The 24,215-nt window shown below is 40.7% G+C and overlaps 2 protein-coding genes across 4 annotated transcripts in view; one reads left to right on the plus strand and one right to left on the minus strand.

The window, feature by feature from the left end:
• Positions 1-12,969, minus strand: part of plppr5b (phospholipid phosphatase related 5b) — a 116,026-nt gene extending 103,057 nt beyond the window's left edge. For 2 of the 3 annotated variants that reach the window (XM_045702120.1, XM_014157383.2), the window contains exons 1-2: positions 12,711-12,950; positions 6,893-6,989 (exon numbers count right to left, since the gene is read on the minus strand). In XM_045702120.1, the coding sequence (XP_045558076.1) occupies positions 6,893-6,961 (69 nt within the window). In that variant the 5' untranslated portion in view covers positions 6,962-6,989; positions 12,711-12,950. Of the gene's footprint in view, positions 1-6,892; positions 6,990-12,710 lie in introns of all 3 variants that reach the window. The other variant, XM_014157385.2, reaches the window with a different exon arrangement.
• Positions 12,970-15,868: 2,899 nt separating this feature from the next.
• plppr4b (phospholipid phosphatase related 4b) overlaps positions 15,869-24,215 on the plus strand; it is a 42,439-nt gene continuing 34,092 nt past the window's right edge. The window contains exon 1 of the mRNA XM_014157389.2: positions 15,869-16,305. Coding sequence (XP_014012864.1) covers positions 16,228-16,305 — 78 coding nt within the window. The 5' untranslated portion in view covers positions 15,869-16,227. The remainder of the gene's footprint in view (positions 16,306-24,215) is intronic.

Here is a 24,215-nt window from a genome sequence, read left to right on the forward strand (position 1 = left end):
CCAGAAAAACGCATGTCAAAAATGTTATGAAATTATTTGCATTTTAATGAGGGAAATAAGTATTTGACCCCTCTGCAAAACATGACTGAGTACTTGGTGGCAAAACCCTTGTTGGCAATCGCAGAGGTCAGACGTTTCTTGTAGTTGGCCACCAGCTTTGCACACATCTCAGGAGGGATTTTGTCCCACTCTTCTTTGCAGATCTTCTCCAAGTCATTAAGGTTTCGAGGCTGACGTTTGGCAACTCGAACCTTCAGCTCCCTCCACAGATTTTCTATGGGATTAAGGTCTGGAGACTGGCTAGGCCACTCTTGGACCTTAATGGGCTTCTTCTTGAGCCACTCCTTTGTTGCCTTGGCCGTGTGTTTTGGGTCATTGTCATGCTGGAATACCCATCCACGACCCATTTTCAATGCCCTGGCTGAGGGAAGGAGGTTCTCACCCAAGATTTGACGGTACATGGCCCCGTCCATCGTCCCTTTGATGCGGTGAAGTTGTCCTGTCCCCTTAGCAGAAAAACACCCCTAAAGCATAATGTTTCCACCTCCATGTTTGACGGTGGAGATGGTGTTCTTGGGGTCATAGGCAGCATACCTCCTCCTCCAAACACGGCGAATTGAGTTGAGGTCAAAGAGCTCCATTTTGGTCTCATCTGACTACAACACTTTCACCAGTTGTCCTCTGAGTCATTGGCAAACTTCAGACGGGCCTGTATATGTATGCTTGAGCAGGAGGACCTTGCGGGCGCTGCAGGATTTCAGTCCTTCACGGCGTAGTGTGTAACCAATTGTTTTCTTGGTGACTTTAGTCCCAGCTGCCTTGAGATCATTGACAAGATCCTCCCGTGTAGTTCTGGGCTGATTCCTCACTGTTCTCATGACCATTGCAACTCCACGAGGTGAGATCCTGCATGGAGCCCCAGGCCGAGGGATATTGACAGTTCTTTTGTGTTTCTTACATTTGCGAATAATCGCACCAAATGTTGTCACCTTCTCACCAAGCTGCTTGGCGATGGTTTTGTAGCCCATTCCAGCCTTGTGTAGGTCTACAATCTTGTCCCTGACATCCTTGGAGAGCTCTTTGGTCTTGGTCATGGTGGAGTGTTTGGAATCTGATTGATTGATTGCTTCTGTGGACAGGTGTCTTTTTTACAGGTAACAAGCTGCGGTTAGGCGCACTCCCTTTAAGAGTGTGCTCCTAATCTCAGCTCGTTACCTGTATAAAAGACACCTGGGAGCCAGAAATCGTTCTGATTGAGAGGGAGTCAAAAACTTATTTCCCTCATTAAAATGCCAATCAATTTATATCATGTTTGACATGCGTTTTTCTGGATTTTTTTGTTGTTATTCGGTCTCTCACTGTTCAAATAAACCTACCATTTAAATGATAGACTGATCATTTCTTTGTCAGTGGGCAAACGTACAAAATCAGCAGGGGATCAAATACATTTTCCCCCCACTGTATGCCACGCTGATCCTCAACACGGTGGCCCCTCAGGCGTGCGTGCTCAGTCCCCTACTGTACTCCCTGTTCACCCACGACTGTGTGGCCAAGCACGATTCCTCCGCCACAATTAAGTTTGCTGACAACACAACAGTGTTAGGCCTGATCATCAACAACGATGAGACAGCCTATAGGGAGGAGGTCAGAGACCTAGCAGTGTGGTGCCAGGACAGCAACCTCTCCATCAACGTGAGCAAGACAAAGAAGCTGATCGTGGACTACAGGAAAAGGAGGGCCGATCACGCCTCCATTCACGTCGATGGGGCTGTAGTGGAGCAGGTCGAGAGTTTCACGTTTCTTGGTGTCCACATCACCAACAAACTGTCATGGTCCAAACCCACCAAGACAGTCATGAAGAGGGCACAATAACGCCCTTTCCCCCCTCGGGAGACTGAAAAGATGTGGCATGGGTCCGCAGATCCGTAAAAAGACCTACAGCTGCACCATCGAGAGCATCCAACCGTAACGCGCTACAGACGCTAGTGCGTACAACCCAGTACATCACTGGGGCCAAGGTTCCTGCCATCCAGGACCTATATACTAGGCAGTGTCAGAGGAAGGCCCAAAAAATTGTCAAAGACTCCAGTCTAGGTCCAAAAGGCTCCTCAACAACTTCTACCCCCAACAGCTTCTACCCCCAATTCATACGACTGCTGAATCATTAATCCCCCCCCTTTGTTTTTAAACTGCTGCTACTCGCTGTTTATTCTCTATGCATAGCCACTTTACCCCTACCTACATGTACAAATTACCTCAATTAACCTGTACCCCCGCACATTGCCTCGATACCGGTACCCCCTGTATATAGCCTCGTTATTGTTATTTTATCGTGTTACTTTAAAAAAAAAAAAAAAAGTACTTTAGTTTATTTAGTAAATATTTTATTAATTCTATTTTCTTAGAACTGCATTGTTTGTTAAGATGTAAGTAAGCATTTCACCTTTAGTATTCGGCATATGTGACAAATAAAATTTGAGAGCGAGAGAGAGATAGAAAGACTGTTACTGGCGTGGACTCCTGGGCCATCTCTTGTATCCTTCTTCTCTTTTGAAGTGCTTTCTGCCCAAGTGGAGTTAGGCTGCTGACGGAGTGAGTTGGGAGCTAGTGGGAGAGGATTGGCCTCTGTGGTGTCTTTTACAAAAGGAATCGAGGAGGAGAGCTGTGTGGAGCTTTCAGGGAGCCCTTAAGTTGATGGAGGACTGTGATGATCTAGTGTATTAAATAGGCCAAGCTGTGCTACTGAGAGCCCAGAGAGACTTGGTACTATGGTGTCTGGGAGAGGGCCCCTGTGTTCTTCTGTACTGGCAGATTCAACACTTCAAATGTAGGCTGCTAAAGTACATTGGGTGTGAATGCCCTGAATGAACTGTATGCAAGTTCGTCAGAGGCCAGCATTTCTGAATATATACAAATAGTTAATGGAATGTTTAGGTGATAACAATAACCTACAATAAACACAAGGAAAAGCAGAGAAAGCAATATGCTCATCTCCAACATCCAAGCAGCTTTGGAACATGGGTTTTTCTGTTGTTCATTAGAAAAACGACATTCGGGCTTGGAGGTGTGTATTCTAACCGATTCCACGTTTGGTTAATGATGATTGTCCCCCATGAGACACTGTAGAGGCAGTAGCCTATTTCAATGCATCACAATCCCCAGAATGAATCTTAGATAACTCAAGAAATCTGTAAATTATTTTGACGTTTTTGCCGAAGATGTTTTAGTTGCACAATTTGACATCAAACTAAGGTGTTTGGTGCAGTATTCTCAAGTAAAAAAATGTGCAATGTGTTGTCTTATGTAAACTAAGTCGGGCTGCGGTAGGTCTGTCTCATTATGCTATTGGATAGAGAGCAGTCACTGCAGTTGTTCAACACATGTTAATGGGTAAATGGACATCATCAATTCAAAACCCAACCATAATTTACCCATTGTGACGCACAGATGTTCCCATCTCCGTTTTAGACAAGACGTTATGACCAAAATTATTGTATTTACACTTGTTAGTCCATTTTGACACTAGAATAACTGTTTCTGACTCATATCGATGCCACATAGGCCATTTTCAAAGGGATTAGTTTCTTTTAAAGGCAGTCACTCTAAAGAAAATATGTGACTGTCAGACTTCTGCCCCCTCAACCATGTGTTGAGGGGGCAGACTCTCTCTCCAGAGCCAGGACTGTTATGTGTTGTTTCTGTTCTTCCGTCTGGGCTGAGGGAGAGAGGAGAGGAGCAGTGGGACCAGTCAGCCTCTGCTTCAACCTCTTAGGCTCTCTTTTGCTCCCACTCCCACTCCCCCTAACCCCTCAGAGGACCACAGGAGTGACGCCTCAGGGGTAGAATGATGTGCAGCATTTACTGCACCAACAAGGCTTGTGCTTCTGGAAGAGTGGGTCTATCTATGAGTTGACAATGACCTTCAGTTCACTTCTCTCCCACACATCCCCAGCCTAACCCCTCAGAGGAACAACTCAACACCTTCAACAGCCCCTAAACAGGCTCCCTCCTAGCACCAGCCTGGTTGGCCCAGTAGGTATTGCAGCACGTCAGTCTCCTACTCCCAGCATTGGTACGTTGGCAGTCTTTACCCACCGGTCTAAAGTACACTCACATCTCCTCAGACGGCGGAGACATTTCTCATTAATGCTTTCTTTGTCTCCTTATTTCATTAAAATGACATTATACACGTGTGCCATTATATAGTATAGGCAAATTACGAACAGGAACCTTGCATGACATGCACATAATTCATATGTATTGGGGAGTAACTGAAACACGTCCACAGACATATTTATAGATGCCAAGCACAGTTGATGCATGGCAAAGATGCATAGATGAAGTAAGATCCACTGGATTGATAGATACTGGTGAATAACTATGATATCCTTCATTTCAATTTACGGAGAAACTGTGGTGGTTAGTCATCAATGTACACAATAGGACTTTCCTCTCAGTAAACATGATGATATTTAAGTGGGTTTTGTTAGTAAATAACTGTTTGTGTTTGGTCTCAATCATTTGTGAGGATGCCAAAGTGGGCTATTATTGTTCACACTTCTGGCAAATTGAGAGGAGGAGAAGAGAGGAGCAGGCTCATTTCACACCTAATGTGAAACGATTAGGCCGATGATTTTGGTGGAGTTCAATTATGATGATGATGGTGATGATGTTCTTTCAGAGAACATGTGATGCTAATAGAGTCGTGATTAAACAGCCTTACGTATTCTGCAGGTGAAAATCACAGCGTTAATAACCCGCAGAGCCAGCTCAGTTAATTTGCTGTGACATTCTCCCATATCCCGTCTCCTCGTTTTCCCACATAAATGTGTAGAGATGAGTTACATCTCTGAGTAAAACTGAGAAGTTCAAGGCTACATCATTGTGTTTATTGTGTTCAGTGTTTCCTAAGGGTACAGGAAATGAAATGAAGAGGAAATATTTTCAAGATGGAGCTGAAGTTGTTAGGAATGAATTTAGATTCACAATCGCTCCAATTAACAGAAAATAAACTGTATAAACAGTATAACCCTGACAGAAAAACCACACGAATTCACGCGAAAATATTTGTTTTCGGGGACACTTCACGTGACATTTCACATATGAAAACATATTTTTGGAACACTTCACATGTGAATTCATGTGTTTTTGGAACACTTCACATGTGGCAGAAATGAGTCATTATGATACACACAGTGCTTTTAACATACAGTGTTTCATCCTACATATTTGACGTACGTTTATTCATACAGTAATTATTATTCAATGCGTCCTCACCTGGGCTTTGAACTCACAACCTCTTGGTTCACGGCATTCTGATATTTCTGCCAATGGCTGGTTTCACCTGTATTCCTACACCTTAGACTTCTAAGTAAATATCAGCTTGGTTAAAAATACACTCAAGAAAAACTATTGCGATTCAGGAGTATCATTGAAACAGAATAATATGCCTGCCAACATTAAACTATACAGAGAACGGTGACATTTCTGAAATAGGTCAAGGAAATCAATGATGAGAGAATAGTCAGATGAAGTGCTAACTAAAATAGCAGTGCAGATGGCAGTCTTTAGCTATGTGCAGAGATGTATTATAGGTAACGGATGTGTAGAGGAATGCTACAGACTGCAGAACAGCAGAAAGATCAGCACACCTTGAATCCAGAGGTTGTGTGTTCAAATTCAGATGAACAGCATACTACTCACTTTAAAACTCAATACCATTTCATTACTTATAATGTTTTGGGACCATCTGAGGCCATCACGTGAGGTCCTGACGACTGGTAAACAAATGTCTTGAGAACATCTTACAAAAATGCTAACATGGTCCTTGCCCTTATGGAAAAACAACATGAATTTCACGTGATCATGTGTTTCACATGTGAACTAATGGGATCTTATGTGAAGTTAATGTGACAACATGTAAAGCAACATGAAACTAAATATGTGAGGGAGGTACACCCTTCTCATATGGAACAGCAATCTGCACTGCTCGGTCATGTCGTGAACAAGGCAGCATGGTGCATCATTCAGAAACATACAACGTCTCTTTTCCATAAAATATATGTTAGAAATTTCAAACTAGTTTTCGTTGAGAAGGAAGATAAAGCGTATTTATCAAAAGCAATCACTTTTGCATGTAAAAACACAGAATTCGACTCGATACTCCATGTGCTTAACCTACGTCACTTTTGTTTTGAGCCGACTTCGCCGTTGGCTTTGAACGGGGAACCTGGCTGACCTGGCTCTTACTGTGATCTTAGCTGTGCTTTTGAATGTGTGCTAATGGATATGCATCTGTGTATGGTGTGTTTTTAGAGTCAACTTTTATGTGATGTGTATGTTTTTAATGATTTTATGGAACCCAAGACTCCCTGGAAAACAATGCAATTGTTTCTGAGTGGAAAATAAATATAAATAAATACAAATTGAGAAAAACATTTCCAGGGAGGCAGCCTGGTTCCAAAATCAATCACTTTTCACCCGGTGCCAACTCCTCCCACCGACAAACCCGTGCCAGATAATCGAATCGCCTCAATATCTCATGTGAAGTGTTCCAAAAACACGTTTGCGGATAATTTCACATGTGAAATTTCACAAGTGTGAAGTTTTCTAAACACACATGGTTTCACATGATTCCCAAAATACATTTGAACATGTGAAACGTCACGTGAAATGTTCCAAAAACATGTTTTCACATGATTGTACATGTGAAATGTCACGTGTAGTTTCATGGTGTAACATGTTGACATTTTACATCCCCATGTTGTCACATTTATTTAACATGAGATCATGTTCTCACATGTGCTCACACAAGATCACATGTGTTAACATGCAGAAATCATGTGATTTTTTTTCTGTAAGGGAACAATTCTCCATAATAATACAATCCTACCTCCACAAGCAGGTAAGTGAAGAATTTCCTCTTATCTCTTGGCTCCCATCTTTCTGCGACTGCAGGCATGTTTCCGTACACCAAAATGTGGCATTAACTGTAAAATTGTATACAAAGGGACACTAATTAGAGTTCCATTCGAAAACTGTATGTATGGTGCCTAAAGTTTTATTTACAACTACTACAGCCAACCACTAGATGGAGCCTGTAAACAATCTTTGACACGTTATCACTACCATCATAGAAAACAAAAGGTTTTCCTCCTTTAGAAACCTTGGGCCGTATTCATAAAAACAACTAAGAATAGAAGTCCCGTATTAATTATGATTCAAAAAGTTACAACTTATCCTAGATCAGCACTCCTACTCTGAGACACTTTAAGATTGCAGGCCAAGTACAGGTCATCTCGCTTATTTTCTCACAGATTTCAATTTTTTTTTCAATGTACTCATTCTAAATGTTTGGCATGAGTTTATATGATGTTATATTGATTCTCTATATGAGCTTTTGACAGGATTACACATTATTCTGGTCCTTAGCAGGCTATACATTGCTATCATATTCATTACCACAAGGGGGCATTGGGGAGATAGCTGAAAAGTGTCTGTCATATACAGGGACATGTTTATGATGTACAACATATTTCAGTGAATAACCTTGTGTTCAACTTCTCATGAGAGAAAGAGAGAGAGAGAGAGAAATGTATTTGTTTGGTTTAGTAGCTCAAAGAAACACTGTCTAGAAGAAACACTGTCTTGAAACACTGTCTACACAATCAGGCTACAATTGTTACAGGTATAAAGCACCTTCATATGAGTGATGTGAATTGAATTAACAAATGTTAAATTAAACTTAACAACATAACACTGACCATTTTCAACCAATTAAGGATGGATTTAAGTCCAACAAACTTAGAGTGAATCACTGTGCTTTGCCTCTGGGGCATTACATTTTTAACCTTGGCCCTGTGCTTGAGTGTGCAGCATGCATCTCGATACCCTCTGTGATGTTATGCATATTAACCGAGCAGACAAACACGGTACATCTAAAAGCAGAAACCTGATTCTAATTCCACAGCAGATGAGAAGGAATACATACTCCAGTAACTACCAGCTCAGAATGAGATGGGGGATCATTGTGATTCAGTCTATTCCAGGACCCTTCCATAACTATGCTATTCTTAACAACTGTCTCCTCATTGTTTAAACATTTGCTGCTTCTACTGTATGTGGTGGGCCAAACCTTGCTCTTTAAAGAGGAGGTATTGTTTACTTGTCTTTTATGTCAGAAGGCAAAAGCTAAGTACATCAGACCAGATCATACTAGAAGAGATCAGACCAGACCAGGGCCTGGTTTCCCAAAATAAACCGGGCCCTGACCAGCCCAGAAACAATGTGTGAGCAGATAGTTTTGTTTTGCACTGCACTGCTAATGCAGACAGAGTGGGTGTGTGGTGTACCCCGGTTTCAAATGCTATGTACTTTCGGAACAGTCAAGGTGGGAAAGAGTGTTCTCCTCAGACAAAACTTTTGTCTGGTTCTGAAAGGCCACTTATGCTGAAGGAAGAATTCCATTTTGAGCAAGATTATTATTGTATTGTATTTGATCACTGGAGTTTTTGTCATGAGAAGCCTGGGAAAAGGGTTCAATTTGGGACACAAACTCACCTCACCAGGGAGAACTGTACGTTTTAGCCTTGAGTTATTATTGGGTTTCCATCTACCTCGAGCTTCTGTATCTCAGTTCGTGGCAGTCTTTAATCCATTTCCACGGCAACAACAGACTAATAAAGGAACGGGGACACCACAAATGCTCACAAATGCAAAAAAACAAATATGTGTAATGTAAAGCAGTTTGGACTTTTTCAGTGCCAACAAAGAGCTTTTCACCAATGACTAGGTTCGAGCTAGATGACCAGACACCTTGGCCATTGTCCATCTAGGGGTGAGTAGTCTGGAGTTTCTTCAAGTGCAGTCACAAAAACCATCAAGCACTATGATGAAACTGGCTCTCATGAGGACAGCCACAGGAAAGGAAGACATAGAGTTACCTCTGCTGCAGAGGATAAGTTCATTAGAGTTACTGTGTGAATCAGGCATTCATAGTCGAATTGCTGCAAAGAAACCACTACTAAAGGACACCAATAAGAAGAAAAGACTTGCTTGAGCCAAGAAACACGAGCAATGGACATTAGACCGGTGGAAATCTGTCCTTTGGTCTGATGAGTCCAAATTTGAGATTTGTGGTCCCAACCACTGTGTCTTTGTGAGATGCAGAGTACGTGAACGGATGATCTCTGCATGTGTGGTTCCCACCGTTAAGCATGGAAGAGGTGGTGTGATGGTGTGGGGGTGCTTTGCTGGTGACACTGTCTGTGATTAATTTTGAATTCAGGGCACACTTAACGAGCATGGCTACCACAGCATTCTGCATTGATACGCCATCCCATCTGGTTTGCGCTTAGTGGGACTATCATTTGTTTTTCAACAGGACAATGACCCAACACACCTCCAAGCTGTGTAAGGGCTATTTGACCAAGAAGGAGAGTGATGGAGTGCTGCATCAGATGACCTGATCCCCACAATCATCTGACCTCAATCCAACTGAGATGGTTTGAGATGAGTTGGACCACAGAGGGAAGGAAAAGCATCCAACAAGTGCTCAGCATATGTGGCAACTCCTTCAAGACATTTGGAAAAGCATTCCAGGTGAAGCTGGTTGAGAGAATGCCAAGAGTGTGCAAAGCTATCATCAAGGCAATCGGTAGCTACTTTGAAGAATCTAAAATATAAAATATATTTTGATTTATTTGACTCTTTTTTGGTTACTACATGATTCCATATTTGTTATTGCATAGTGTTGATGTTTTCACTATTATTCTACAATGTAGAAAATTGTAAAAATAAAGAAAAAACCTTGAATGAGTAGGTGTGTCCAAACTTTTCAATGGTACTGTATATACTGTTTATAGTATTCACACCTCTTAACTTTTTTGTGTTACAACCTGAATAAAAAATGGATTAGATTTTTTGGTCACTGGCCTACACATAATACCCCGTAATGTTCAAGTGGAATTATGTTTTTCTTATTTAAGTTTTTTTTAAATGAATTATACATGAAAAACGTAAATGTCTTGAGTCAATAAGTATTCAACCCCTTTGTTATGTCAATCCTAAATAAGTTCAGGAGTAAACATGTGCTTAACAAGTCGCATAACAAGTTGCATGGACTCACTCTGTGTGCAATAATGGTGTTGAACATGATTTTTTAACGACTATCTAATTTCTGTACCTCACACATACAATTATCTGTAAGGCCCCTCAGTCGAGCAGTGAATTTCAAACACAGATTCAACCACAAAGACCAGGGAGGTTTTCCAATGCCTCACAATGAAGGGCACCTAATGGTAGACGAGTAAAAAGAAAAGCTGATATTTGAACATGGTCACTACAAAGATACAGGTGTCCTTCCTAACTCAGATGCCGGAGAGGAAGGAACCCGCTCAGGGATTTCACCATGAGTCTAATGGTGACTTTAAAACAGTTACAGTGTTTAATGGCTGTGATAGGAGAAAATGGAGGATGGATCAACAACATTGTAGTTATTCCAAAATAATAACCTAATTCAGAGGGGTTGGGTTAAATGCGGAAGACACATTTCAGTTGAATACATTCAGCTGGACAACTGACTAGGTATCCCCCTTTCCCTTTCCCTAATTGACAGAGTGAAAAGAAGGAAGCCTGTACAGAATAAAAATATTCCAAAACTTGCATCCTGTTTACAAGGCACTAAAGTAATACTGTGAAAAAATAGGCAAATCCAATACAACACATTACTAAGTACCACTCTCCATATTTTTAAGAATAGTGGTGGCTGCATCATGTTTTATGGGTATGCTTGTAGTTGTTAAGTATTGGGAGTTTTTCAGGATAAAAAAGAAACGGAATAGAGCAAAACCGAGGCAAAATCCTAGAGGAAAACCTGGTTCAGTCTGCTTTCTACCAGACACTGGGAGATGAATTCGCCTTTCAGCAGGACAATAACCTAAACACAAGGCCAAATCTACACTGGAGTTGCTTACCAAGAAAACAGTGAATGTTCCTGGGTGGCTGAGTCACAGTTTTGACTTAAATCTACTTGAAAATCTAGGGCAAGACCTGAAAATGGTTGTCTACCAATGATCAACAACCAATTTGAGCTTGAAGATTTTTTTTAAGAATAATGGGCAAATGTAGCACAATCCAGGTGTGGAAAGCTCTTAGAGACTTACCAGAAAGACTCACAGCTGTAATCACTGCCAAAGGTGCTTCTGCAAAGTATTGACTCAGGGGTGTGAATACTTAACATAAATGAAATATTTCTGTATTTAATTTTCGATAAAAGTACCAATATTTCAAAAAGTTTGTCTTCACTTTGTCATTATTTGTCATTATTATTTGTCATTTGCCACCATGGCCAATTTATTGCCTTTACCTCCCTTATCTCACCTCATTTGCTCACATTGTATATAGACTTATTTTTCTACTGTATTATTGACTGTATGTTTGTTTTATTCCATGTGTAACTCTGTGTTGTTATATGTGTCAAAGTGCTTTGCTTTATCTTGGCCAGGTCGCAGTTGTAAATGAGAACTTGTTCTCAACTTGCCTACCTGGTTAAAGGTGAAATAAATAAAATAAATAAATGATTGGTTATTGTGTTTAGGCTGTAACACAACAACATGTGGAATAAGTCGAGGGGTATGAATACTGTTTTGATGTCACAAATGTATCATTTGTAGATTTATTTCTTTAAAATGTAGTTATTTGTTACATTTGACTGTGTAAAACCTAGCAGTAGTACTTATTTATCTGAGAGTTTGCCGATTATATAGCATTTAGCAAAAACATGATTATTTGATTATCTGTATTGAAACCCTCAACTGATACATTTTAAACAAATACATGTCTGTCGTTGAACTACCCTATGCCATGATTAGATTGTGGGGGGGAAAAACCACCAATCGCTTTAATAATTTATTTCAACAATGACAGCTAATTTACTAACATTTTGGAAAATTGATATACAGTGATTTGGAACGAAACTCCTCAAATGTAACCACTCTAAAATTCATAGACAGAGCTATAGATGCAAGGACTGGCCATCCATGATATCAAAATTATAGTTTTAATCATTTTTTAAGGTTATATATTGGTTTGCAAACATTGGAGTAAAACAAGCTTATATATTGCGTTCTGATGGGGTATGACAGTTGAACTAAGCTCATGCCATATGTAAGTTATATTCTTCAATAATCAATCGGTACATATTTAATTTAAGTCCAAAAATGGATGTAGCAACAGCTGATTACCCATTTAAGGGTATATTCAAATACGTCTATAAACTGCTACAGATGAATTGCATCATCAATGTTTTACTCTGCACTGTACAGTGTAGGTTGAAGATTGTATCAGGGATCCATGGGTACAGTAGCCTAGCCTACAACACAATAATGATCAGAGCACCTGAAACTGTAGCAAGACAGATCGTAATAACACTATATACACTATTGAGCCTCATTTCAAAATGGCAATACTCTGAAACTCTACCGATATGAATGTTTTGACGTTTTCTTAGCTTTCCTCCTCGATGCATACCACCACACGTCCTTACAAAGCATGGAGCCATAGGCTATCATACGTGGTGCATTGCTGTATTTTCTCATTCTCTGCACGAACGGTAGCCTAACAAAATGCAGAGCAGTTACGACTGAACATCTACCCTGCGACAATTGCGACAGTCTCTGCAGTGCTGACGGGATAACGGGAAAAAGTCCTACCTTGGACTGCTCAAGGAGTTTTAGCGACTCAACAGCTTCAGAAGTCTGAACGTGATAAATAAACAACCAGACGTGATTCATATGTTTGTATCTCTACGGACCTTTCCTTCTTGGATGTACATTTAGTGTTCTACGAATTTCCGAGGTCCCTTCTGGTGAAAATAACTGATTAATTTCAATACTTTCAGTGTCTCCGGTATGTTGTCAATTACCTTGGTGGATACAGCTGATGCGCTAGTGCGCATGCGCAACTCTGGTCAGTCTTTTTGCTGTAATGTCATGGAAGTGAAGGCTAGTTTACACCACTGTTGCTATCGTCCCATCCCCCAACACCTCTAACTCTTTCTCCTAGTAAAAGGTGTCCTACAGTGGCAAAAAAAAAAGTATGTGAATCCTTTGGAAATACCTGGATTTCTGCATAAATTGGTCATAAAATTTGATCTGATCTTCATCTAAGACACAACCATAGACAAACACACTGTGCTTATACTAATAACACACGAGTTATTGTATTTTTCTTGTCTATATTGGATACATCATTTAAACTTTCACAGTATAGGTTGGAAAAAGTATGTGAACCCCTAGGCTAATGACTTCTCCAAAAGCTAATTGGAGTCAGGAGTCAGCTAACCCTGAGTCAAATCAATGAGACGAGATTGGAGATGTTAGTTAGAGCTGCCCTGCACTATAAAAAAAACTATTCACAAGAAGCCTGATGTGAACCATGCCTTGAATGAAATAGATCTCAAAAGACCTAAGATTAAGAATTGTTGACTTGCATAAAGCTGAAAATGGTTACTTAAGTATCTCTAAAAGCCTTGATGTTCATCAGACCATGGTAAGACAAATTGTAAATAAATGGAGAAAGTTCAGCACTGTTGCTACTCTCCCTAGGTGTGGCCGTCCCGCAAAGATGACTGCAAGAGCACAGCGCAGAATGCTCAATGAGGTTAAGAAGAATCCTAGAGTGTCAGCTAAAGACTTACAGAAATTTCTGGAACATGCTAACATCTCTGTTGACGAGTATACGATATGTAAAAAACTAGACGCGAATGGTGTTCATGGGAAGACTCCATGGAAGAAGCCACTGCTGTCCAAAAAAAACATTACTGCACATCTGAGGTTTGCAAAAGAGCACATGGATGTTCCACAGCGCTACTGGCAAAATATTCTGTGGACAGATGAAACTAAAGTTGAGTTGCTTGGAAGGAACACACAACACTATGTGTGGTGAAAAAAAAAGAGTGTCTTGTTTTCTAAATGTAGGCATATTTTTACAGATTTGGATCATTCTTATCTTCTGACCGTGGGCCCAATTAATAGATATTTGAAAAATGAAAAAAGTAATCAGAGGATGTGAAAAGGGTCTGAAGATTGTTGAAAAGAGGAAGATTTAGTTAATTAATTATGATTGTCCTCTCCTCCCTGAGGAGAGAACAATCATTAATGGGAGTCCATTAATTACACCCACTCTGTATCAATGCCAGTAATAGATAGTCTCATTAAAGATATAGGCTATCAAGTTTTTACACCATTTGTGCTGCACAATATTGCTACACTTGAACCACAGTCACATCAAGCAGCCATCTATCTAGCCATGATCAATAGGCAGGGCCAGCTCCAGGCATAAGCAACATAAGTGATTGCTTAGGGCCCCAGGCCGTTAGGGGGCAATAAACCCAATTTTTATCTTTTGGAACTCAGTCGGGGTCTCAACTTACTGTTGAGAGTTAGAATAGTGGAATTCAGTAGGTACAAGTTAGAAATTTGGTTGGGCTTCAGCTATTATTTGTTTCTTGTTATGTTAGTCACTAACCATGTTTCCATCCACAGTTTTTATGCGAGTAAAGTCATTCCGTATGAATAAACAAAGATGATTGCTGTGATGGAATCAGGAAGTTTCGGTACAATTGTATAAATACCGACAAATAATTTGTCCGTTCGACATGGCGGGATTTTTTTCTGTCCGTAAAATTCATTATTTGAGAAAAAGCGGTGTAAACAACTTTATGTGCAAATATTGATATAATAACCATCATATCGAAGTAAACTTGGAGTCACACGATAATATGGTGTGTGGTCCTCCCACTACGACTCAGGGAACCATTCAGTTTATTAGGCTACCGATGAGAAAACTTATGGTAAACTTCACAGGGGGGTGAAAGTGCACGGTGATCTTGATGCTCCTTTCCAATAAATATTGAGGGTCTGATTCTGGTGACATGATGATCGATGCTTGACTGCCATTTGACAAATAAAAAATATTCTCACTCTTATCCATAATAATCTCATTGTGTAAACTAGCCTATCTGCACTATATCTGTGAGCTGTTGGCTAGAGAGCACGTGCCAAGACCAGAGTAGGCACATTTGCTATTTTATGCAAGTTTTTGTGACAAAACTATAAGTATAGTTGAAAAGGCGATGAAAACCATATTATAGTCACATGGAAATCTAGCGCCAATTGGATGGAAACCTAGTTAGTGACAATCACTCAATTAGCCATGTTGGTTATTTTTTTTTTAGATTGATAAGTTAGTCTAGCAAGCTATCTAAATGTATAGTTATCATGGCCAAATACCAACCAGGCACGCAGGGCACGTGCCCAGTGGCCCTGAACTCCAGCAGGGCTCCATTGATTGTGTTAGTCACTCTCACTCTCACATATCATGGCATAGACATAGCAACATATGCAGAATTGCTGGAAGTTAGCTGTAAAACTGCAAGAAATGTGTCTGCCCCATTGCAAAAAAAAATGTTATTACATGGAATTTGCTATAAAATTGCTAAATGTCTCTCCGCCCTATGGCATAATGTAAAGAATTGCAGAAAATTCACTTTAAAACGTAGTTTATTCTCTCTGAATTTAAAATGGGGGGCAACCAAATCTCGCTTAGGACCCCCAAAAGGCTAGCAATGGCCCTGTTGATAGGTATTGCTAGAAGACATTTGCAGTAGAAATTGATTTATTCAGGTTGTCATTTGGAAGCTACTGGACACATAAGCCTAATAAACAGACAGGCCGAAATCTACTGTATACTGTGACTGTTTTACTGCTGAGCTAATTAAAATGCTGTCAGTTCATGTTTATGAATGCATGCGTTCCGGAGTGCGCCTGCGCCTTTCCCCAAAGCGCCAGAGTGTAAAACAGGAGAGCACTGCTGATGTCATAGCAGCTTTCCAAGGACTTTACTCGGTGACTGCTCGTGCGGCCCAAGTGTATGCCAAGTCTTTATCAAGAGATGCAAATTATGTGCTTTTGATATTAGCAACGAGGATACTTTCTCAAAATCAGGTTAGGAGATTCTGTGTCTTTTTAAGAGAGTCTTGTGAGGTGCATGCCGACTGTGGTTGCAACCCGCACTCTTCATCCACGGTATACTTCGGAATGAAACGAGGGGCAGTCGTGCGCGTATGATATTGGCACCCAGGTGTGACAGCAGTATTGGACATTTGACCATCTTACAGCAGGTTACCGCTATTATTTCATCATTTTATCGAGTACCGGGGGACCAATCATGTCTTCAAGAGAAAGACAAAAAGGAAATATGACGAAAGACAGCGTCAGCTTGCTTCCTTGCTTCTATTTCGTTGAGGTAGGTTGATTCTCTCTTTTTGAAGACTGTCTGGGCTGACTCGGAGAATAAGAGGATAGTTACATTAATCATGACTATGAAAACATGATAAAAAAAAATACACATAATTTCATCCGAAAAAAAAACAAAAAAACAAGAATATTGGATGAATAGGATGGCTGCAACGAAATATCAAAAAACAAGAAACAAATAAATAGGTAAATCAGATGAATAATGATAATAGGCTATTGCAGTCATGGAACAATAAATGCCAGCAGTTCAATTTCAAATTATGTACATGATTTGTATGAATTACATATATTGATTGGTATAGATGTTTGGTTTCAGTACACATGATCGAACACATGTTGTTGATGTTCTCTGGATGCAAGCACCAAACGATTCACTATGCATCAAACGATTCACTATGCACAAGATGATAAAACAGAGATATCACTCACAAGCATGCACATTTAGTGTGTGCATGTGTGTTTGTGTGCGTGTGCGCGCGCGTGTGTTTGTGTGTGCGTGCATTTATGTGTGCGTGTGTGTGTGGAAATCTGGACATCTGTGGTAGGCAGTAAGTAGCATATATGACTCTTATCAGACACTGAACATTCAGGACTCAGAAGTCAGCTCTGCTCTATTTAACCGATTCATGTTTCCTATGAAGAGTGGCTGCCAAATACCATATATTGCTGTAGAGCTAGGATTTTTTAACACAGTCTTTCATCGCAGTTCAGCCAGTTCAGCATCCCTTCTCCACACCAATGGGACATGCACACTTCCTGTGATGTGTCTGGATATTTAAACTACACAACCTACATCACCATGTCAGGGACAGCAAGTAGGCCTTGGACAAGTAACCCTTGTCCGAGCCAGAACGGCCCATAGTCCGTTTTAAGGGAGTAGTTATTTTGTGGAGTGTCTTGTATCTTAACCATGGCTTCACTTTTAAAGAACCTTGCTTATTGATTCTATTAAGATTCTGAGTTATAGTGGCCTTGTAGAGTTTGTCTTGCCTGAGGCTTGTGTCTCTAGTGGAACCAATTTGAGCACACAGTGTAGTGAAAACCCGTTTTAGATTAAACAGGGGAAAACTTTATGTTCAAAGGATGGATCAAACACATGGAGTGTACTGTACTGCACTGTTATGCACTGTACTGCGCTGTTCTGCACTGTTCTGCGCTGTACTGCACTGTACTGCACTGTTCTGTTTTGTACTGTACTGCACTGTACTGCACTGTTCTGCACTGTACTGTATTGCAATGTTCTGTTTTGTACTGCACTGTTATGTTTTGTACTGTATGTACTGTAGTAAAAATCTGTCATCTTTTGGAACCTGTTCTCTGACTGGAAAGCCAGTTTAGTTCTCCCCTTTGGTCTAGCAGGAAACAAGGGCATCACCCCATACAGTGCAGAATGGAGCCAGTGGGGCTTATGCTGGGGAATACATAGCTCTTGAAATATAGAGCATAAGCAGAGCATTAGGCATACCTAGGCAACATGTAGATGTTGCAATGCATACACAGAGGGAGTTGCAAAGAAGTGTCATATTTGTTCATTCTCTTATTCATTTGTTCATCCGTTTGTTAATTCATCAATTCATAAGATCTTATTTTTGGTATATGCCCCTCTCACCTTAAAGCGCATGTGGAAAACCATCCCACTGCTCCTGACAGCTACCTTTACAGCACTACTGGAGAAGGAGAAACCACATGGCTGCACCACTACACACTTCTCAACTGCAGGCAATATTGACCACATCATGTCTCTGATCCACTGGCTTTTTCCAATGTCCACACGAACATACACACCATACCACTCAGCATGAAGTCATGGATTGGATATACATTATGAGTGCTATGCTTATTTGTTTTTTTTGGAACAGAACACTTGTTTCCTCTCAACTGGTTCCTATGGTTTGATTATTATTTTATAATGACAGTCTTATAGGGCTGTAATGACATGCGTATAGGGCTGTAAGACTTAAATGTGTGCGTGCAAGACACCCATGCTTGGTTTAATTACAGTCTTATAGGTCTGTACGTACTGTATGTGTACAGTAAGACACTCTTCAAACCTCCATCATCCTCAGAAGGACACCTTCGCTGCCTTGTGAGATGATACCTTTAGTCAGTGCTGCAACACAGGGTTTGGAACCGGTTCAGGGAACAGAACCAAAAAATTGAAAATAGCGGAATTCTTGAAGGAACAGAATCAGAACCAGGAATGGACATGATCTATATTGTTCCGGAACAGAACCGTTATTTTAAAAGCATGGGAACCAGTTAACAATGTTGTTTTATTTTCCAGGAATTTTTTTCAGTGCTCAAAAAATGCAACAAAGCGCCTATGAAGAACCCTCACCCAGTCACTCAGAAAATGATTCCTGTGTCAGCCTGCCAACTGAAAATATTTTTTTCCAGTGTGTGTGTGCGTGTGTGTGCTGCGTCTCCCCCTCCAAAGCATAGGCTACTGTAGCCTACTGAAGTTACAAGCGTGATTCAGAAATTAGGGAGAGATTTTTCATTTCAGAAGAATGGATACACTTTTTCAATGCTAGTTAAGGATACTATAGTTATCACATTGCACAATGGATTAATTAATTACAAAAAGCTAAAACGTTTTTAATTCTGGTGCCGTTCTGCACATACAAGCTTTTTAGCTAGCTAGCTGTGGTCCGACGTTAAGCCAACTCTTGGAAGTTCAAAGACATTCAAAATTCCTCCATAGAAGCAACTCCTCCATAGGTATAATTCTGTGGGCCTAATTCAGTATAATGCATGTCATAACAATATACCCAGCACTTTAAGCCAAGCCTCCTCCTCCACCCTCTCTCGCTCTTTCCCCACCCACAAAATTTGTCGCATCTCGCTCCCTACACTTGTCTGTCCATCACACATGTAAACAACTATAGCTTGCCTGGTGTAGAGCTGCTCTAGCCACACTGATTGGTGAAGTAATTTAATGTCAAGCTAAATGTACAAAAAAATAATTGATTTCAGAGGTTTAAAAGGAACGATATAAATCGGTACTCTTTTTAGTTCGAACCGGTTCAGAACTATATTTTTCAGGTCGGAACAGTGGAACAATAAAATAAATGGTTCTGTTCAGAATGAAATGATTGAAAAATAATTTTGGTTCCAACCCCTGCTGTTACATGCTATAAATAGCCCACACCGACCAACCAGTCCACTTTCCATTTCTAGCCATCCATTATTTAACTTCATCTGTCACTTCCCTGCATTTCATTTCTGTAATCACTGGATCTGAGTTAAAGCAGAGTGAGATTAGAGGTACAGTCTTGTCTGGCAGTGGCAAGATAGGGGACAGAAATAGGACTGTTTGTGTTACCAGCATATTCATGTTCATTAGACTGCATGCACCTGGGGTTTATAAATTGTAAATGTTGCAGTCTAATTATGTATGTTTTTAGAAACACTAATGTACATGAATACATCCCATGTGAGAGTTTGAGGGTTCTCCTTTAGGCCTTACTACTAAAGGTGTACTACGTTGCTGGTTTAGATTAGGGAGAGTGTCACGGCTGTCTGAAGAATGGGACCAAAACGCAGCGTGTGTATCGTTCCACATTTTATTTAAACTGTGAAACTATGCAAGACATACAAATAAACTCATAAACAAAACAACAAACCGTGACGAAGAGGTGCAACATACACTTACTCAAAATAATCTCCCACAAAACCTAGTGGGAAAAACAACAATTTAAATATGATCCCCAATTAGAGACAACGATGACCAGCTGCCTCCAATTGGAGATGATCCCCCAAAAAACCAACATAGAAATACAGAAACTAGAACCCAACATAGAAATACATAAACTAGACAAAACCCCCAACATAGAAAAAAGAAACTAGAACCAACATAGACATAAATAAACTAGACAAAACCCCCTGTCACGCCCTGACCTACTCTACCATAGAAAATAACGTGACAGGACGTGACAGAGAGGCTCCTAATCCAGGACCAGATCTTTTACTTCTGAAGATCTGAGTCTGCAAATTCTTGCCGTATCTCACAGGAATTTGGGACTTCAGTCATTTTTCTCATGCTAAAACCAGATTAGCCACATAGTGAAATGCAAACAGATGATATTTCCAAGGTCATTAAGCAAAAAACAAACAACCAAAACAGCAATAGCCACTACAATGTAAAAACATGATTTTGTCATGAATTCAGTAGCATTAGCTTGATTTTGCGCATCCACGACTAACTGGTAACGTCATTAAAGCTTGCTAGCATACTAGTCATGCTAGCGACGCTAGTCAGCAACGCTAGATAGCATATGCTTCTACACCAGGGACCCCCTCCCAGGCAAACCGGCAACCCAAAGTATGTTAGCAAGCTTGTCTCATCATCAGGTGAATGATAATGGAAAGGAGAAGTAATCATCATTTTAAAATGAAAATATTTGTTAGATCGTTTTTCATTATTTTGACCTCCCCAGATTATAATTGGAAGAGGAAATGTAGGCCTAAACTCTACATGATAGTCAGCTAGATCTAGTAAAATGGGAACCGATGCAAACCTGGGAACCAATGCAAAGATTCTGGCTAATGTAGCTAGCTAGATGATTAGCTAGATGATAAAGCTTGTGAAATTGTAAATTGGTAAATTTATATTACACACTTTTCTTACAACCTACTTACAGTTGATGTCGGAAGTGTACATACACCTTAGCCAAATACATTTAAACTCAGTTTTTCACAATTCCTGACATTTAATCCTAGCAAAAAATTCCCTGTCTTAGGTCAGTTAGGATCACCACTTGATTTTAAGAATGTAAAATGTCAGAATAATAGTAGAGAGAATTATTTATTTCAGTTTTATTTCTTTCATCACATTCCCAGTGGGTCAGAGGTTTGCATACACTCAATTAGTATTTGGTAGCATTGCCTTTGAATTGTTTAACTTGGGTCAAACATGTTGGGTACCCTTGCACAAGCTTCCCACAGTAAGTTGGGGGAATTTTTGCCCATTCCTCCTGACAGAGCTGGTGTAACTGAGTCAGGTTTGTAGGCCTCCTTGCTCACACACGCTTTTTCAGTTCTGCCCACACATTTTCTATAGGACTGAGGTCAGGGCTTTGTGATGGCCTCTCCAATACCTTGACTTTGTTGTCCTTAAGCCATTTTGCCACAACTTTGTAAGTATGCTTGGGGTCATTGTCCATTTGGAAGACCCATTTGCCACCAAGCTTTAACTTCCTGACTGATGTCTTGAGATGTTGCTTCAATATATCCACATAATTTTCCTGCCTCATGATGCCATCTATTTTGTGAAGTGCACCAGTCCCTCCTGCAGTAAAGCACCCCCACAACATGATGCTGCCACCCCTGTGCTTCACGGTTGGGATGGTGTTCTTCAGCTTGCAAGCGTCCAGACCGTCATTTGGCTTTTTTATGGCGGTTTTGGAGCAGTGGCTTCTTCCTTGCTGAGCGGCCTTTCAAGTTATGTCGATATAGGACTCGTTTTACTGTGGATATAGATACTTTTGTATCTGTTTCCTCCAGCATCTTCACACGGTCCTTTGCTGTTGTTCTGGGATTGATTTGCACTTTTCGCACCAAAGTACCTTCATCTCTAGGAGACAGAACGCGTCTCCTTCCTGAGCGGTATGATGGCTGTGTGGGCCCATGGTGTTTGTACTTGCGTACTATTGTTTGTACAGATGAACGTGGTACCTTCAGGCGTTTGGAAATTGCTCCCAAGGATGAACCAGACTTGTGGAGGTCTACAATTTTTTCTCTGAGGTCTTGGCTGATTTCTTTTGATTTTCCCATGATGTCAAGCAAAGAGGCACTGAGTTTGAAGGTAGGCCTTGAAATACATCCACAGGTACACCTCTAATTGACAAAAATTATGTCAATTAGCCTATCAGAAGCTTTTAAAGCCATGACATCATTTTCTGGAATTTTCCAAGCTGTTTAAATGCACAGTCAACTTAGTGTATGTAAACTTCTGACCTACTGAAATTGTGATACAGTGAATGATAAGTGAAGTAACCTGTCTGTAAACAATTGTTGGAAAAAATACTTGTGTCATGCACAAAGTAGATGTCCTAAACAACTTGCCAAAACGATAGTTTGTTAACAAGACATTTGTGGAGTGGTTGAAAAATGAGTTTTAATGACTCCAACCTAAGTGTATGTGAACTTCCGACTTCAACTGTATGTCCTCTGTGTAAATTTCCTTATGGGCCCTGGTCAAAAGTAGTGTACGTTATAGGGAATACAGTGCCTTCCGGGATGCACCCTAGTACAGTAAATATCAGCCTGGCAATGGATAGAGATGAATTGAAGTGAGCTTCTGCCTGCTGACAAATTCTACGTAGTTTATCTTCTAGAGAGAAAGGTGGCACAGTACCACTGACCTATATTTATCCTAGCTGAACTTGGCAGTGTGTGTGTGTGTGTGTGTGTGTGTGTGTGTGTGTGTGTGTGTGTGTGTGTGTGTGTGTGTGTGTGTGTGTGTGTGTGTGTGTGTGTGTGTGTGTGAGCGTGTGTGAGCATGTTTGTGTACCTGTGTGAGCATGTGTGTGTGTGTGCGTGTGTGTGCATGCGTGAATGAATGTGTGTTTGGCCAGGGTTGACTATGCTGAGATCATCATACCTCCAGTTCCCTTATTCAAACTCATGTTTTCCAATTAAAATGGTTGAAAGATTTCCTTCCCTATCAATGTTTTGTAATGGGCTAACAAGCTCAGTCATTACATATCCCTAACATAAATATTTAAAGATTGCTGGTCGAGTGAAAAATGCTGTCTGGACAGTTTTTGATGTATGGAAGGCACTGCAGATGTGATATACAGTGCCTTCGGAAAGTATTCAGACCCCTTGACTTTTTTCCACATTTTGTTACGATACAGCCTTATTCTAAACTGGATTAAATAAAACCATTTCCTCAGCAATCTACACACAATAACTCATAATGACAAAGCAAAAACAGGTTTTTAGAAATGTTTGCATATTTATTAAAAATAAAAAACAGACATACCTTATTTACATAAGTATTCAGACCCTTTGCTTTGAGACTCAAAATAGAGCTCAGGTGCATCCTGTTTCCATTGATCATCCTTGAGATGTTCTGCAACTTGATTGGAGTCCACCTGTGGTAAATTCAATTGGTTGGACATGATTTGGAAAGGCACACACTGGTCTGTATAAGGTCCCACAGTTGACCAAAAACCAAGCCATGGGGTCGAAGGAATTGTCCGTAGCGCTCTGAGACAGGATTGTGTCGAGGTACAGATCTGGGGAAGGGTACCAAAACATTTATGCAGCATTGAATGTCCCCAAGAACACTGTGGCCTCCATCATTCCTAAATGGAAGAACCTCCAAGACTCTTCCTACTGCTTGGTTGCCCGGCCAAACTGAGCAATTGGGGAGAAGGGCCTTACTCGGGGAGGTGACCAAGAACCCGATGGTCTCTCTGATAGAGCTCTAGAGTTCCTCTATGGAGATGGGAGAACCTTTCAGAAGGACAACCATCTCTGCAGCACTCCACCAATTAGGCCTTTATGGTAGAGTGACTTCTCAGTAAAAGTCACATGACAGCCCCCTTGGAGTTTGCTAAAAGGCACCTAAAGACACTCAGACCATGAGAAACAGGATTATCTGATCTGATGAAACCAAGATTGAACTCTTTGCCTGAATGCCAAACGTCACGTCTGGAGGAAACCTGGCATCATCCCTACGGTAAAGCATGGTGGTGGCAGAATCATGCTGAGGGGACGTTTTTCAGCGACAGGGACTATGACTAGTCAGGATCGAGGCAAAGATGAACGGAGCAAAGTACAGAGAGATCCTTGATGAAAACCTGCTCAAGAGCACTCAGGACCTCAGACTGGGGTGAAGGTTCACCTTCCAACAGGACAACGACCCTAATCACACAGCCAAGACAACGC

This window comes from Salmo salar, chromosome ssa19, assembly GCF_905237065.1.
Source record: "Salmo salar chromosome ssa19, Ssal_v3.1, whole genome shotgun sequence".
Lineage (NCBI taxonomy): Eukaryota > Metazoa > Chordata > Actinopteri > Salmoniformes > Salmonidae > Salmo > Salmo salar.